Below are 15,693 nucleotides of genomic sequence, written 5' to 3' on the forward strand. Positions count from 1 at the left end.
AATGACTGCAAGGAGGTGGGAAACTGGCAGAGGGGTGAGGGTGGGGGAAGCAGGGAAAGAAGACAGGGCGAGTGGCTGGAACTGGGCTTCCCACCCCACCCAGGACACAAAGGCAGCTGTCACAGCCTTAAGTTTCAGCGAATTCTCCACACTCAGGAAGAGGTGTTAGGGTCTCCATTTAACAGATGCGGAAACTGAGGCTGAGAGAGGGACTGAAGAGAACAAGAGGTATGGGGATTTGCCAAAGTTTGAGGCCCTCGGCTGCGACGCTAAAAGGGGATTTGTGGGCAGGACCCACGTGCTAGGAAGGAGAGGAGTCACCCGGGGCAGTGACAGGGAGGAGGGTGGGGGCAGCTGGGGGGAAATGGGGCTGTTTCAGGAGGTCGAGGGAAAGAGGCGAAGAGGAAACAGATGGGTTGACAGTCCAGATCCCACACCTGTCACACCTGAATGCCTTTCCTCACCCCTGGGGTCCCCCTCAAAGAGGCTGGCATCAGAGGGACAAAGGGAGCCAGTTTACAAGAGTCCTCGGCCTGCCAGGCGTTATGGGCTTGGCCCAGGGCTGGAGGCGCCCCCTGGTGGCCGAGGGATGTGCCAGCTGGCACCCAGAGCCCAGACCGTCTCAGCCCTTGCGAGCCCTTTCGAGTTTCCACATAGAAAGGTTAAAAGATAATTTTCAAAAGCGGGTGTAATCATGGCTCTCACTGACAAACAAAGGACACGTGTTAAGATTTTGTTTTAATTGAACTCCTATGGGAACCACGCAGATGTTCCACGAGGTTCAAAAGAGTCCAGAAAAACAGGCACTCTTAAGGACAGATTAGACTATCCGAGTAAATAAATGTGTGAATGGAGGTCAATTGGTTTTTCCACAGGGGAGGAGACTTGTCAATGGGACCTCGGCTGGATGAGCCGGAAGGAGCAGGTAAGAGTGGCTTTGAATTGCTATCACTTGCTGACAATTCACGGAGCTGTGAAGTTCGAAGAGGCTGTTATGAATCAGCTAACCTGGAAGGGAAGCACGTGTTGTATGGAGATGATGCTTTGAATGGTCAGAACTGATTCACTGAGATGCAAAATGTTCCTTGCAGAAAGATGAAACAATTCCTTCCTTCCTTCATTCAACAAACACCTGTTCGTGGAGCAACTATTGTCCACTGTTCCAGGTGCTCAAGACGTAACAAAGATGCAAGACAGAAAACAGGGGACAGTGGCACTGAGTGACCATCTCCTGGAGTGGGGGACAGAGAACAGTTCTCTGAGGGGACACCTGGGAGCGGAGAAGCAACAGGGGGTGAAAAAGGCCAGGAGGCAGGTCAGGGAGGAGGTTGGGGTCCGGAGGGGGTGGCCTGGGGCTTCCTGTTCTCCCCACTAGAATGTCAGTTCTCAATTCTACCTAGCCCAGAGGTTGGTATGCAGTAGGCGCACAATAAGTGCTCATCATGGACTTCCCTGGCGGTCCAGTGGCTAAGAATCCACTTGCCAACACAGGAGACACAGATTCGATCCCTGATCCGGGAAGATCCCACAAGCTGCAGAGCAAGTGAGCCAGTGCGCCGCAACCACTGAGCCCGTTTGCCCTAGAGCCTGTGAAGTCACTGCAACGAGAAGCCTGCACACTGTAATAAACAGTAGGCCCCTGCTTGCTGCAACTAGAGAAAGCCTGAACACAGTAACGAAGACTCAACGCAGCCGTAAAGAAATAATTTGAAAAAAAAATCCCCATTGTGCAAAGCAACTCCATTTCAAGGGCAGAAGTCACTTGCTACCTGCTTTGGGTAGAAAACTGCTGTGAGGTGGGCAGATGGCAGGAGGTCCAGGCCCCTAGGTGGGGTTCAGAGAAGGGTGTGCCCTGGGGGTGTCACAGGGCCCAGCAGCAGCCCTGCCCTCTAGTTAAGGATCTGTGAGGCATTCACCAGTTCCATCCTCCCCAACAGAAATCCTGAGCCCTGTACTCCAGGTAACTCCAAACTGTGAAGTCTCTATCAAATTAGGGCTCTGCTGCCACAATTCTTGTTTTTTTGAGATGTAAATCAGAATTTTTTTTTTTGGAGGGGGTGTGAAATTTCCCTTCCTGCCTTTTTTTCCAGTGGTTATAACCCACAAGGAACATTTATCATTTAGAAGAGTATAATTCAGTGGCATTTAGCACCTCCACATGTTTGCAACCACTATCAAGCTGCAAAATCTTATCACTGCCTTCCCCTCAAAGATGAAGCCATGCCCATTAGCTGTCACTGCCCATTTCCCGGCACCCCATAGTGAACCAGAGTCTCTCTGGATTAGCCTCTTCTGGACACTTCACATATATGGAATCACATATTATGTGGCCTTTTGTGTCTGTCTGCTTTCAGAATGTTTTTGAGGTTCACCCATGGTGTAGCCTGGATCATTCTGCCTTATGGTGATGGCTTAGTCACTTAGTCCTGTCTGACACTGGAACCCCATGGACTGTAGCCCGCCAGACTCCTCTGCCCACGGGGATTCTCCAGGCAAGAATACTGGACTGGGTTGCCATTTCCTCCTCCAGGGGATCTTCCTGACCCCAGGGATCAAACCCCAGTCTCCTGCATTACAGGCGGATTTTTTACCAATGAGCCAACAGAGGCCATTCTGTTTTATATGGCCAAATAATAAATATCCCATTGTGTGGATAATCTTCATTTTGTTTATCCAGTCATCTGCTGGGCATTTGGGCTGCTGCCACCTTTGTGTGAGATGTCTGAGTTCAGTCCCTTAAGGTATGTGCCTGGGAGAGAAGGGCTGGGTCACGTGGTGGCAACTCCAGGCTGAAGTGAGGAGCCACCAGACTGGTTTCCACAGTGGTTGTCCCCTGCTTTCTGTTACTTGGCTGAGCCGTGTGACATCTTTCAGACCAGGGATTGCCCATGCCCCCTGCACTGGGAGTGTGGGGTCTTAACCACTGGACTGCCAGCAAAGTCCCTGTTCCCTGCTTTTTAGAAAAATGTTGGGTGGTCAAAAAATGTTGACCACTACTACGTGGGACAAAGGAAACCCATGTGGGGTGGGTGAGACTGGCTGGGAAAGGCTGGGCCACCAGGGGATTAGTCGCTCACCTGGGAGGATCAGCCACCACATGCCCACCTCCCTCCAAAGACAGCAGCTTAGCATCCCCCAGACTATAGCCTGCCCTGGTCCCTGCTCCCCAGGTCCTGGATCAAACCCGCATCTCTGGTGTCTCCTGCATTGTAGGCGGATTCTTCACCCACTGAGCCACTGGGCAAGCCACGAGGATATGACAACAACACTCTTTAAGCAGGATTTTCTACCAGTTTCATCAGAATTGACCACATTATCTCAAAACTATAACTGGTTGGTCTTCAAGATGGCAGATTTAGAGGAGGAGGAGCCCAGGATGGAACAGGTCAGAAACGTGAGTCTGTGAGGGGAGGCAGTGGTTCGGCAGCTGAATGAGTGCACTGTAATTCTGCCAGTGGTGGGTTCAAGTCCTTGCTCCGGACCATGAATGACGTGACCTGACCTGGGCATCGTGAGGATTGAGGTGAGACGTGTGGGAAGCACCTGAACAGCGTCTGGGCCATAGGCACTGCTTGATGCTCGCTGTTAGGACTTTATAAAGATAAAGGTGGCACAGAGAAGTTGGAAAGCACTTCTGGTTTAATCAGCATTTTGACTCTACAAGGTGGTGTCACTGTCTGTCCTGTGGATGGGAAAGTGGCTCCCTAGGCTGTCTGGCTGGGGATATCTGTGGAGGGCAAGCAGGCGAGTCACCCCAGGTAGGGAGAAAGAAAAGACTCTCCCCCAGCCCCCAGGCTGGAGGTGCCAGAGCTTGTCCATCCTTCCCTGGGCATGTGGCTCGTGTGTAAACTGGGGCTGGACTAGTGGTCCAGGCACCTGGCCTGATGCCCTAGCTTGGCCTGCTCACAGGAGCATGTGACCCTGGGAGGAAAGACAAAGTCAGGTGCCTCGCTCCAAGTTATCCAGACAGGATGTGGGAGGGGGTAGTGGGGACACAGGAAGTCGGTGAAGACATCCCCCTGGCCTTGGCCTGTGCTGAGACCTCGGCACCTGGAAAGCCAGCCAGTCCGTGTGCTTCTGACCTGCTACTCACTGGCTCACGGGCCAGATCCCCGGTCAAGTTCGAGGCGCAATTCAAGTCTTTGGAGAGCACAGTTCCTCTTTCCTGTGGGGTTAACCGCATAGGCCTGAGCACAGAGGAGGGGGCTGCAGTGATGGTCCCTGCTGGGGCACATCCCTAGGCAGGCATCTTGGTGGAGGAAGAGGCCTCCTTCTTCTTGGTGCTGGCCTTCAAAAGCGCCAGCTTTTTGGGCAGGCTGGTGCTGGCTTTCATCACCACGTCATGTTCAATCTTCTTCCGGATCCCAACCTCCAGGTTCTGGGGGGAGCAAGCACGGAGCAATCAGACTGGGACCTGAGGTGGGAGGGAGGGCCTGGCCTGCTGCCTTTGGTTCTGTGAGCTCACCAGGGGCTAGATCAGCAACCCTCTCCCTGAAAAAGCACCTGGGTCTGGTGGCTGGGGCTTAAGTCCTACTTCTGCCCCACACTCTGAGAACACTGTACACACACGAAGCACCCCTTCTCATCTCTGGACCTCAGCTTCTAAACTTCTGCTCATTCCCATTTTATAGATGGAGAAACAGAGGCACCTGCAGGGAGGAGGCACTTGGCCAGGGCTCCCAAACTGTGTGAGTGATGCGAGACTGGAACCCAGCCTGCCCAGACTCTCTGGCTTGAAATTACAGTCCCTTCTTGTCCCGTCATCTCTGCTTGGCAAATGGTGAACTGGGGCTCTGAGAGATATAGGGTGGAATAAAGGCATAGCAATCAGAGCCCAAGTGTTTGGGTCCAAGACTGATAGTTTAATCCTATTACCTAAACTGCTCCCTTGCTCTATGAGTTCCAATGACCATGGTGACCATGGGTGTCACCGCACACCTGGGCGCAGGGGACACAACAGCAAAGACACAGAAAAACTTCTGCCTTCACGGAGCAGACATTCAGTGAGAGAGAGACAGTGTGTGTGTGTGTGTGTGTGTGTGACTGTGTGTGTGTGTGAGAGAGAGACTCTGTGTGTGTGTGTGTGTGTGTGTGAGAGAGAGACTGTGTGTGTGTGTGAGAGAGAGACTGTGTGTGTGTGTGTGACTGTGTGTGTGTGTGAGAGAGAGACTGTGTGTGTGTGTGTGTGTGACTGTGTGTGTGTGTGAGAGAGAGACTGTGTGTGTGTGTGTGTGTGTGTGTAACCTTCAATAACACTCTGGTAAACTGCTAAATGATGGTGGATAGTAAGTGCTATTGTGGAGAAAAGAGAAAGGATAATAAGCAAGAGGTGGGGTGATGAGGTTACCATCAGAAATGGCAGCAAGCCTTGACCTGAAGGAAGAAAGCAGTGTGGATTTCTGGGAAAGAATCCAGGTGGAGGAAGCAACTAGTACAAAAGTTCCCAGGTGGGTCAGGGAGCAGTTACGGGGCCAGTTAGGCTAGAGGGAGGGAGCCAGGAGGAAAGAAGAGAGGGAGGGGGTGAGGGCAGGGAAAAGACAGGAGTAGAAAAGTGCCAGGTCCTATGGGGAGAACTTAGGCTCTTCCTGAGCGAGGTGGGAGTCATGGAGGGGTCTGAGCAGAGGTGCCCTGATTCAGGAGCTCTCAGGTGCTCAATGGCGCCCTGTGGTTATTACTAGAGGGGCGGGGGAAGGAGATCTGAGAGGATGTGACTGCTCTAGTCCAGGGGTTTTTAGATGATGGGATGGGAACAGGTGGGGGGGGGGGGTCAAGGAGGTGGAAAGAGAGTACATTCTAGACTGATCCTGAAGGCAGGGACTTCCCTGGTGGTCCAGTGGCTAAGACTCTGCGCTCCCAATGCAGGGGGCTCAGGTTTGATCCCTAGTCAGGGAACTAGATCCCACACGCCACAACTAACAGTTCATCTGCCGCAACTGAGACCCAGCACAGCCCAATAAATAAATATTTAAAAAAAAAAAAAAAATCCTGAAGGCAAAAAGGATGAGATCCAACCTGGATGTGAAAGAAAAAGGGGACTCCTGAGTATCTGGAAGGAGAGACTGGTAGGATCATGGTGGGGTGATGGAGCAGAGTAGGGAAGACTGGTTTTGGGCATACTGAACTTGAGCTGCCCAAGAGACACTTCCCTCCTCTGGCTGCCAGGTGAAGATAAGCAGGGTACCCAGGTCTAAGAAAACTGAGGCTCTCACATCCTGGTGTTAAGACTCTGTGCTTCCACTGCAGAGGGCAAGGGTTCAGTCCCTGGTGGGGGAACTTAGATCCTGCAAGCTGCATGCTGCAGCCAAAGAAAAAGATGAAAAACTGAGGTTCTGAACAATATGCTCAAGACTGTAGGGTGAAGGACTGAAGAGTTGATGCTTTTGAACTGTGGTGTTGGAAAAGACTCTTGAGAGTCCCTTGGACTGCAAGGAGGTCAAACCCGTCAATCCTAAAGGAAATCAACCCTGATAGTCATTGGAAGGACTGACACTGAAGTTAAAGCTCCAATACTTTGGCCACCTGATGCGAAGAACTGACTCACTGGAAAAGAGCCTGATGCTCGGAAAGACTGAAGGCAGGAGGAGAAGGAGCGACAGATGAAGAGATGGTTGGATGGCATCACCGACTCAATGGACATGACTTTGAGCAACTCTGGGAGACAGTGGAGGACAGGGGAGCCTGCTGGTGCTGCAGTCCACAGGGTCACAAAGAGTCTGACACGACTTGGCGACTGAACAACAACAAAGGGCGAATTACTGTGGAGAGGACAATTCGAATTCAGATCTGACTCCACCAGATCTCTTTGAAACTTCTCTGCAATCTTAACAAGTCTTTCTGCAACTTCTTTATAAATTTAACCCTGTTCACCTACAAGCACTCCTATGGCCCTGAATTCTTACAATTCTAGGAGAGAAGTGCTATCACTAGGACCATTTCAGTTAAGATCTTCGGGGTGTAGATACACTAGTTGTCAACTGAATTGCGTTTTGCATCCAGCACATCCTTCTTGCAAGGCTGAGGTTTTTAACTCCTTTCCCAGGCTGCCTGTCTTTTCGAGGTCTATTAACGAGGACAATTTCGCGAAAGCAGCTAACATGTGAACACTTTTTCGCGCGCCAATCCCTGCTTTAGGAGGCCCGTTGGCTGCTAGATTTTTCCGTACCCACCGCACAAAGGAGGAAACAGGCTCACAGCACTGGGACTTCTCCATCCCCGACCCGCTGCACGCCAGCACTCACCTTCTTGAGCTGCTGCTGCTGCACGATGCGTGCCTTCTTGGGTGCGATAACGCGACCTGGGGAGAAACGCGCTCTCGTGAGGCCGGAGAACATCGGGCCCACCTAACCCCCGAGTCCCCGGCCCGCTTCTCACCGCCCTTCCTCGGGCCCCGGTTCCGCGCCGAAGCCGCCGCCGCCTTGCTCTTCGCTGGCTTCTGCGCCTGAAACTTGCGCTGCCCCTGCGCCATGATCAGGAGCGCATCGGAAGATGGAGAAGTCGCTGAAGGAAGGCGCAGGGCACGATGGGATACAGTGGGGCTGAAGGGCGCGATGACTCACGGGATACAACGTGGCAAAGAGTTAAAGGGACAAGCTACTCACAATGGTGGTTGATCATAGCCAGCGTTGAGCAAAAATTTTGAATTAAGGGTTATAATGATAGCCTAACATTTATTGGTCACTTGTTTTGTAAAACTTACACTGTCTTATGCTTTTTGTTAGTAAAAGTCAGTTTACCTAACTACAACAACAAAAATTTAAGGGGTGCCCCGCACTTCAGTGGGCTTCCCTGGCGGCTCAGAGGGTAAAGAATCCACCTACAATGCGGGAGACCTGGGTTCCGATCCCTGGGCTGGGAAGATCCCCTGGAGAAGGGAATGGCAACCCACTCCAGTATTCTTATCTGCAGAATCCCATGGACAGAGGAGCCTGGTGGGCTACAGTCCATGGGATGGCAAAGTCAGACACGACTGAGCGACTAAGCACTCCAAACTTCAGTAATCAAGATAAAAATATTTTGAACGTTCAAAAATAATATTTTAATATTAAAAAAATCATATTGTCCACCACAGCCTGTGGACTGGCTGTCTGATGCTGTGAATAAGTATTACTGGTATGAACATTGGTTATCAAAACTTAGGGAAAGTCAGGATAGGTAAGGTCAGGGTTTCATTCTATTGAATATCTTGACATTTTGTTCATCATGGAGGTCTTTCTTTTTTGCATTAATTTTTCCTTTCTGTTCTTTTTTTTGGGGGGGGGGCACACTATGAGGCACATGGGATCTTAGTTCCCGACCAGGGATCGAACCTGTGCCCCCTGTATTGGAAGAGCAGAATCCTAACCACTGGGCCAGGAGTGGGAAGCCCCAATTTTGTTGTTGTTGTTGTTGTGTCTCTGGCACGCCGGATCTTAGTTCCGCAGCTGTGCCCACTGCAGCGGAAGTGGAGTTCTAACCATTGGACCGCCAGGAAATTCCCTGCATTAATTAAAAAAAAAAAATGCACGAAGCTGTTATTTATCTTGATTGAATGTGAAAGTCGCTCAGTTGTGTCTGACTCTTTGTGACCCCATGGACTATACTATACAGTCCATGGAATTCTCTAGGCCAGAATATTGCAATGGGTAGCCTTTCCCTTCTCCTGGGTATCTTCCCAACCCAGGGATTGAACTCAGGTCTCCCGCATTGCAGGCAGATTCTTTACCAGCTGAGCCACAAAGGAAACCCAAGAAAACTGGAGAGGGTAGCCTATCGCTTCTCCAGCGGATCTCCTGACCCAGGAATCGAACTGGGATTTCCTGCATTGCAGGTGGATTCTTTACCAACTGAGCTATCAGGGAAGCCCATTTATCTTGATTACTGAGCTTTTTATGGCATCCTTTAAAATTCTGCACCTGAGGTGTCACCTTCATTTCAGCCCTGAGAGCAATTTAAGAGGCAGGCACCAGTATTATCTGCATTTTATAAACGAGGAAAAGAAAGTATGCGAGAGATGAAGTGATGTGGCCAAGATCACACTGCAGAAAAAGAGGTGGAGCTGGGATATGAACTCAAGCAGCTGGGCTCCGGATGCTGGCCTCTCAGGAGCCACACACAGGCTCTTCCTGTATCCTGCCTGCTTTCCCTGCTCTGGGAAGTACTGTGGTTGCAGGAAGAAGGTCAGCAGTTGGGCAGAACATTCAATAAATTTATTATAAAAATAATGTGGATATGGAGGGGATATGGAAGCTATGGAGAGATAGGTTGGTTACTTCTGGGGTCCATCTAGGGTCTCCCACTCAGGAGATGGTGGTACTAAGGGCTGCCCGGAGCTCCTCGGGGGCAAAGACGCCCAGCTCTGTGATGATGCCACCAGTGATGAGGTCGTGAGGGGTGACATCAAAGGCAGGATTCCAAACTCCAATTCCTGCAGGGAAGAGGAGAGGCAAGAAGGCAGGTATTTGGTCAGTGGATGTTCTTAAGCTATTGTCACATGTCTCCCTCATGGTGGTTCTTGGGGCTGGGGAATCCTTGAGAATCTGGTGATCCTTACCCCCAAAATACACAAATGCATGGGTTTTGACACCCAGTAATACATTTAGACACCCTGACATTCCTGGATTGTTGCCAAGAAGGCTTCAAAGTCCTATACATGTCTACCCAACTTGTGCCTGCTCCAAGAATCTCTTTGGGAACCTCCAAGAGTCCACCCCAGGGCCTTTGCTTGGACTGTGCCCTCTGCCTGGATGCTTTCCCTCAGATATGCATATGATTTAATATTTCATTTCCTTTCAAGTCTTTGCTCAAATGTCGCCTTCTCAGTGAGAACTTCGCTAATCATCCTGTTTAACCCACTCCCTGAAGAGACACGTCCTGTATCCTTCTGTGCCTCGTTTATTTATCCCTTTCTGAAAACATACACTGGAATTTTACTATTTGTCTTATCTGTCTCTGTCTCCCCACTGGACTGTCAGCCCCCTGAGGGTAGGGACTTGTATATCTTTTTTTTTCCCGGTTGTGCCAAGAGGCATGAGGGATCTCAGTTCCCAGACCAGGGATGAAACCCAAGCCCTCTGCTATGGAAGCATCCTGTCTTAACCACTGGACTGCCAGGAAGTCCCACTTTTAAGTCTTTCTTCACTCCTGTATTCCTGGCCCCTAGCATGGCAGCTGGCATTGATTAGGTACTCAAAAATATTTGGTGAATGAGTAACAACCTCTTACACAAGAGGCTGCAAACTGTTTTCTCTGGCTCAGTTATTTTTTTTAAGACCACTGAATTTTGACATGAATCAGCCACGGATTTAAAAAAAGAAAGAAATTCTTTAAAAAAAAAAAAAAAAAAGACCACTGAATTAGCAGTCAGCTTTCAAAAAATCCCCTGGAGAAGGGAATGGCTACCCACTCCAGTATTCTTGCCTGGAAAGTCACGGCCAGAGGAGCCTGGTGGGCTACAGTTCATGACGTCACAGAGTTGGATACGACTGAGCAACTAACATTTCAGTTTTCAAAATGTGGGAGATTTTAGCCATATAACAAATGTTAAGGCTTCTCTTGGAAAAATCAGAAGACCGATCACCCTGGGGCCTACATTCCTATGACCCTTGGCCACAGCAGAGTACTGGGGTCGCCGGATTTCACCTGGTCCGTGTCACCCAGCTTTCTTGGAGGGAAAAGCAGGCTGGGTTGTCAATTCCGCTTTCCATGGTCTTGTGGATTTTGACCAGTGCTAAATAATTAAGCCCCTAGGAAAGCAGGGGCATCAAAATACACTGAGAAAAATTTTTTCAGAATTAACGTATCTATTTTTATTTATCTATTTACTTTTCATAGTCTTTTCCATTATGGTTTATCGCAGGATGTTGAATATAGTTCCCTGTGCTATACAGTAAGACCTTGTTGTTTACCCATTGTATACACAATAGTTTGCTAATATGTCCTATTTTTAGAAAGCTATAAGGAATTGCAGCAGAAAACAATAGAATATTAGGACTTCCCTCCGCTTAGCTGTATAGTGTTATTTTATACTCATTCCATGTTTGGAGTAAGGGATGCTGGCCTCATTGTATTTTCAGTTCTCAGGAGTTCTAACTGGTCTTTTTTTTTTTTTTAATTCTTTTTCCGTTTAGGTTGTTACATAATATTGAGCAGAGTTCCCTGTGCTATATGGTAGGTCCTTGTTGGTTATCAATTTAAAATACAGCAGTGTACACGAATCTTTGACCTGAAACGTGAGTTAAATTGAATAACTGGATATCCATCCATCATGTGTTCAATAACGTCTGACTCTTTGCGACCCCACGGACTGTAGTCCACCTGGCTCCTCTGTCCGTGGAATTTTCTAGTCAAGAAGACAGGAGTGGGTTGCCATCTCCTCCAGGGGATCTTCCCGACCTAGGGAATTGAACTTGCGTCTCCTGCATTGCAGGTGGGTTCTTTACCTCCAAGCCATTTGGAATGGATATAGACATAAAAATAAATAAATATAGCAGTGTGTACATGTCAGTCCCAAACTCCCTAACTATCCCTAACTGGTCCTTTTTATAAAAGTTTTCAATTGTAACCTGTTACTATTTAATGAGCACTAACTCAGGGGCAGGCACTGTTCTTGATGTTGCCTGGGTTAACTTGTTGAACGTCCTGGGTGTATGAGGTAGGTCAGGGTCATAACAATCACAGGGCCCTTATGGATGAATTTTAGGCACCTGGCTACAGTCAGGAAGTGTGGGGAAGCTGAGAAATATCTGTCTCTTCAGAAGCACTTGACCAGGTGGTATTCTTACTTCTTATCCAAGTGAGAAAACAGAGGTAGATAAGAACAAGACAATTCACTCAAAGTCTCCTGACTCATCACTGTACCTTCTGACCATGGAAGGGGGCTTCCCAGGTGGCACAGTGGTTAAAGACTCCAACTACCGATGCAGGAGACATGGGTTTGATTCCTGGGTTGGGAAGATCCCCTGGAGAAGGGAATGGCTACCCACTCCGGTATTCTTGCCTGGAGAATCCCACGGACAGAGGAGCCTGGCGGGCTACAGTCCACGGGGTCACAAAGAGTCAGATACTACTGAGCACACATGCATACCGGTGAATCTGACCTCCAAGACACGTCTGCTCTAATAACATGGCTAGAGGGAACTGCCTATGTCAGAAGGCTGACGATAACCCAGATGCCACCTGCCATGTGACAGAGTCACGGTGTCTACACAGAGGTGCCCAGGCACTGTGGTGTCCCCTTCTCTGAGTGGATGGCTCACCTGGTGCCGCAATCCTGACCCCATTGACGTTGGTCAGCTCCTGACCGGGACGCTCCTCAATGACGATCTCCTGGCCTGTCTCCAGGCGGAGGTCACACGAGGAGCTGGGGGCAGCCACATAGAAGGGGATGCCGTGGTGCTTGGCCACGATGGCTAGCTGGTAGGTGCCCACTTTGTTGGCTGTGTCACCACTGGCAACCACGCGGTCGGCTCCCACGACAACAGCTGGGGAATGAGATCCTGGGAATCAGGACCCAGCCCTGGATGCTGGAGCCCTGCCCACCGGTGCCCCTGCCTGCTGACCTGACACGCCTCGGTGGGCCATGGCGGCTGCCGCCATGCTGTCAGCGATGAGCGTGGCAGGGATCTGCTCGTAGACCAGCTCGAAGGCCGTCAGCCGGGCTCCCTGGTTGTAGGGCCGGGTCTCCGTGCAGAAGGCGTGCTCCAGACGGCCCAGGTTATGCAGTGAGCGGATCACACCTGTGGGGCCCAGCCCACCAGAAGAGGCCAGGATAAGACAGAAAGGGATAGATGGGCACGGTGACCCTTTGGCTAGCAGCACAGTACTCTGAACCATGCAGTCGGCCCCCAGGCCCTTGCAGTGGCTGTTCCCTCTGCCTGGTACACGTGTGCTTAGAGAAAGCCTTCTCTGTGAGGCATTCCAGGATTACTCCATCTCACATAGCAACCCCCACACTGCCATCCCCTCTTTCTCTTTAGTATGTACCACCTTGAAATGAATCATAGGTATCCGTGGATTTGCTTTTGCCTATTCCTTCTACTTTCTCCACTGCTGGGTCCCTAACTGCTAGAATGATGCTTGGCAAATAGTAGGTGCTTAATAAATGTTTGTTGAATGAATGAAGGAATGCACACATGAGTGAATGATGGCACACACAGGTAAGTGCTTAATAAATGTTGAGTGATTGAAGGAATGGATGCATGCATGAATAATGGGGAACACAGTAGATAAGCATTTATTAAGCATAAGTATTTTTTTTTTTAATATTTATTTGGTTGCATCAGGTCTTAGTTGAGGCATGTAGAATCTTTAGTTGTAGCATCTGAACTCTTAGTTTTGGCATGTGGGATCTAGCTCCCTGACCCAGGATGGAACCTGGGCCCCCTGCATCAGAAGCATGGAGTCTTAGCCACTGAACCACCAGGGAAATCCCTAAGCATTTGTTGAGTAAACGAATGAATGTCTTGCCTCAGTATCCAGGCACAAAGGAGGGACTGAGGCAGGCAGGGAAACATCCAGGAGAATTAAGAATCAGGTGGACTCTGTTGCCTTGAGTGCCAGGGCCCAGTCCCCCAGTCCTGGTCACAGCTAGTCTAATCTTTCTTTAGGGGGTTACACCCTTCCTCTCAGTCCTCTTAGAGCCCAGATCCCACCCACGTTCTAGGCACATGGCTCAGGCCAGGCCTATTGAGTGGTTGATCCTAGATGGGGAGGTGACTCCATCATGGCCCCAAGATACAAGGAGACTTTTTTGACACTGTCAAAATAAGAGATCCTTGGCTCTTTTCCTCATGATCTGAATCCTGGCCAAGCAGTCGAGAGTGAGGATGATGCCACTATGGAGGAGGGCACACCTTAGGGATGCGGATAGAAAGATCCTGATGCTACTGAGTCCCCAGATCCAGCCATACCTGAAGCCAACCCCTTGAGTGTCTTTCTGTGCAAGAACTAATAAATTCACCTTTCTGGGGGATGCATATAGTGGTTTGGGTTTCTTTCTCTTTCATCCAAAAAGGGCCCTCCCCCATCCCTGTGGATGCCCACTCACCTAGGGCTGTGCCATAGCCAGCGGTGGCCAGCGCACCAGTGTTGCAGTGGGTCAGCACGGTCACCTTGCCACCCTGGGGTGCTGCCCGCTTTAGGATGTGGTGGGCTCCCAGGTCCCCGATGCTCCGATTGTCCCGGAGGTCTTTTTCCAGCATGTCCTCGGCCCAGCAGATCACTCTGAGGCCGACAAGGGGCTCTGAGCACCAGCCACCAGGCTTCAGGGCCCACCCCAGCTCCTCCTCACTGCCCAACTCTGCCCTACTAGGGTTCTCTTGCTGAAAGCCTCTCTCAGCTGTGGGGCTGGTCCCTTCTACAACCACCTAACTGTAACTTATTCGCTCTCACAAAACATTGTCCCAGGCATCTCCTGTGTGTCAGGCACTGGGAGACACAGCAGTGAATAAGACAAAAATCTCCTCTTCTAGGGAGTTGACAGTGGGGTTGGGTAGGCAAAAGATTAGCAGACAATAAAGGGAGGGAAAAGGCAGCAGCGTCAGGAGACAGAGGGTAGGGGATGAACTGTATTATATGCGGGATGGGGAAGGCAGAAACCTGAGACCTGAGGGAGAGGAGATTAGCTAGGTGGATACCTGGCTTGCAAACACTGAGTGTGCAAAAGCCCTGAGGCAGGAGGAGTCTGGTGGGGCTAATGGAGAATATCTGTGCAGCAGACGTGGAGGGAAAGAGTGGGAAGAGAGCAGGGACAAAACCAGGGCTGGAAACAAAATTTCTCAAAAGCAAAAACCAGGCGACACTTACAAGGGCCTCCAAGGGCAGATAGGGCTGGGGACGTTTAGGAAAGACACAGAGGATGAAGTTCAAGGACCTCGGGGCCGGGTGGCCCGGTGTTGAGTCCCAGGCCTGCCGGTGTGGCCCTGGATTAAGAGGACCCTGCCTCAGTTTCCCCAACTGTAAAACTGGCAGCTGGGCACCACCACCACCAGTGAACGAACGAATAGCCTCGGGTTAGAACAGTGCCGGGCACATGGCTCCTCTACCTCTCTCGGACCGCCTCCTCCGTTGCGCCCTCCCGCTCCGCCTCCTGGGCCGCGAGGTCGGCCAGGTCCCGGGCGGCGCGGGCCATGTTGACGGCGGTGGGCCGGGCGGTGACAAGGAAGCTCAGCGCGTCCCGGACGAAGGCCACGAGTGCGGCAAGGCCAGGTCCCCCGGCGCCCGCCTGCAGCTCCACGGCGAGGCTGAGGCAGCCCACGAGGGCAATGGCTGGGGCGCCGCGCACCTGGAGGGGGAATTGGGGGCGTCAGGGACAGCAGTCAGGGGAACCACCCCCACCCCAACCTGAGCCCCACCACGCGACGCCACCTTCATAGCGCGGATGGCCTCCCAGGCCTGGCGCACCGTGCCCACAGCCTCATAGCGGCTCTGCTGGGGCAGCAGCAGCTGGTCGAGGATCTTCAGCGAGCCCCGCGAGTAGCGGATGGCCTCCAAAGTCATGCTGTCACAGCCGCGCTCACTGCTCTTCTCCGGGTTCCGGGGGCCGCTCGCACCGGGGGCGGAGCTGGAATACGCGGAGGAGACGAGGCCTGGGGGCGGGGCCGCCCCGGAAGGAGACGCATGCGCACTGTAACCCCGCAGGTTCCCGGGAGGAAGTCGCCATCCACTTGTCAGATCCTGCCCCGCCTTCCCAGCCGAGCCAAGTTAGCAGCCCCCTCC

At 51.2% G+C, this 15,693-nt stretch overlaps 2 protein-coding genes across 2 annotated transcripts; both read right to left on the reverse strand.

The window, feature by feature from the left end:
• Positions 1 to 3,621: 3,621 nt before the first annotated feature.
• On the reverse strand, positions 3,622 to 7,530 carry C9H19orf53 (chromosome 9 C19orf53 homolog). Its single transcript, XM_061150132.1, has 3 exons — positions 7,372 to 7,530; positions 7,239 to 7,294; positions 3,622 to 4,378 (listed from the first exon to the last, which is right to left on the reverse strand). The coding sequence occupies exons 1-3, from the start codon at positions 7,463 to 7,465 to the stop codon at positions 4,238 to 4,240; spliced, it is 291 nt and encodes a 96-aa protein (XP_061006115.1). The 5' UTR covers positions 7,466 to 7,530; the 3' UTR covers positions 3,622 to 4,237.
• A 1,633-nt stretch (positions 7,531 to 9,163) lies between these two features.
• On the reverse strand, positions 9,164 to 15,682 carry MRI1 (methylthioribose-1-phosphate isomerase 1). Its single transcript, XM_061150131.1, has 6 exons — positions 15,343 to 15,682; positions 15,021 to 15,259; positions 14,024 to 14,199; positions 12,537 to 12,713; positions 12,234 to 12,458; positions 9,164 to 9,403 (listed from the first exon to the last, which is right to left on the reverse strand). Exons 1-6 carry the CDS (start codon positions 15,472 to 15,474, stop codon positions 9,276 to 9,278), a joined length of 1,077 nt encoding a protein of 358 aa, XP_061006114.1. The 5' UTR covers positions 15,475 to 15,682; the 3' UTR covers positions 9,164 to 9,275.
• Between the last annotated feature and the right edge of the window lie 11 nt (positions 15,683 to 15,693).

This window comes from Dama dama, chromosome 9 (assembly GCF_033118175.1).
Source record: "Dama dama isolate Ldn47 chromosome 9, ASM3311817v1, whole genome shotgun sequence".
NCBI lineage: Eukaryota > Metazoa > Chordata > Mammalia > Artiodactyla > Cervidae > Dama > Dama dama.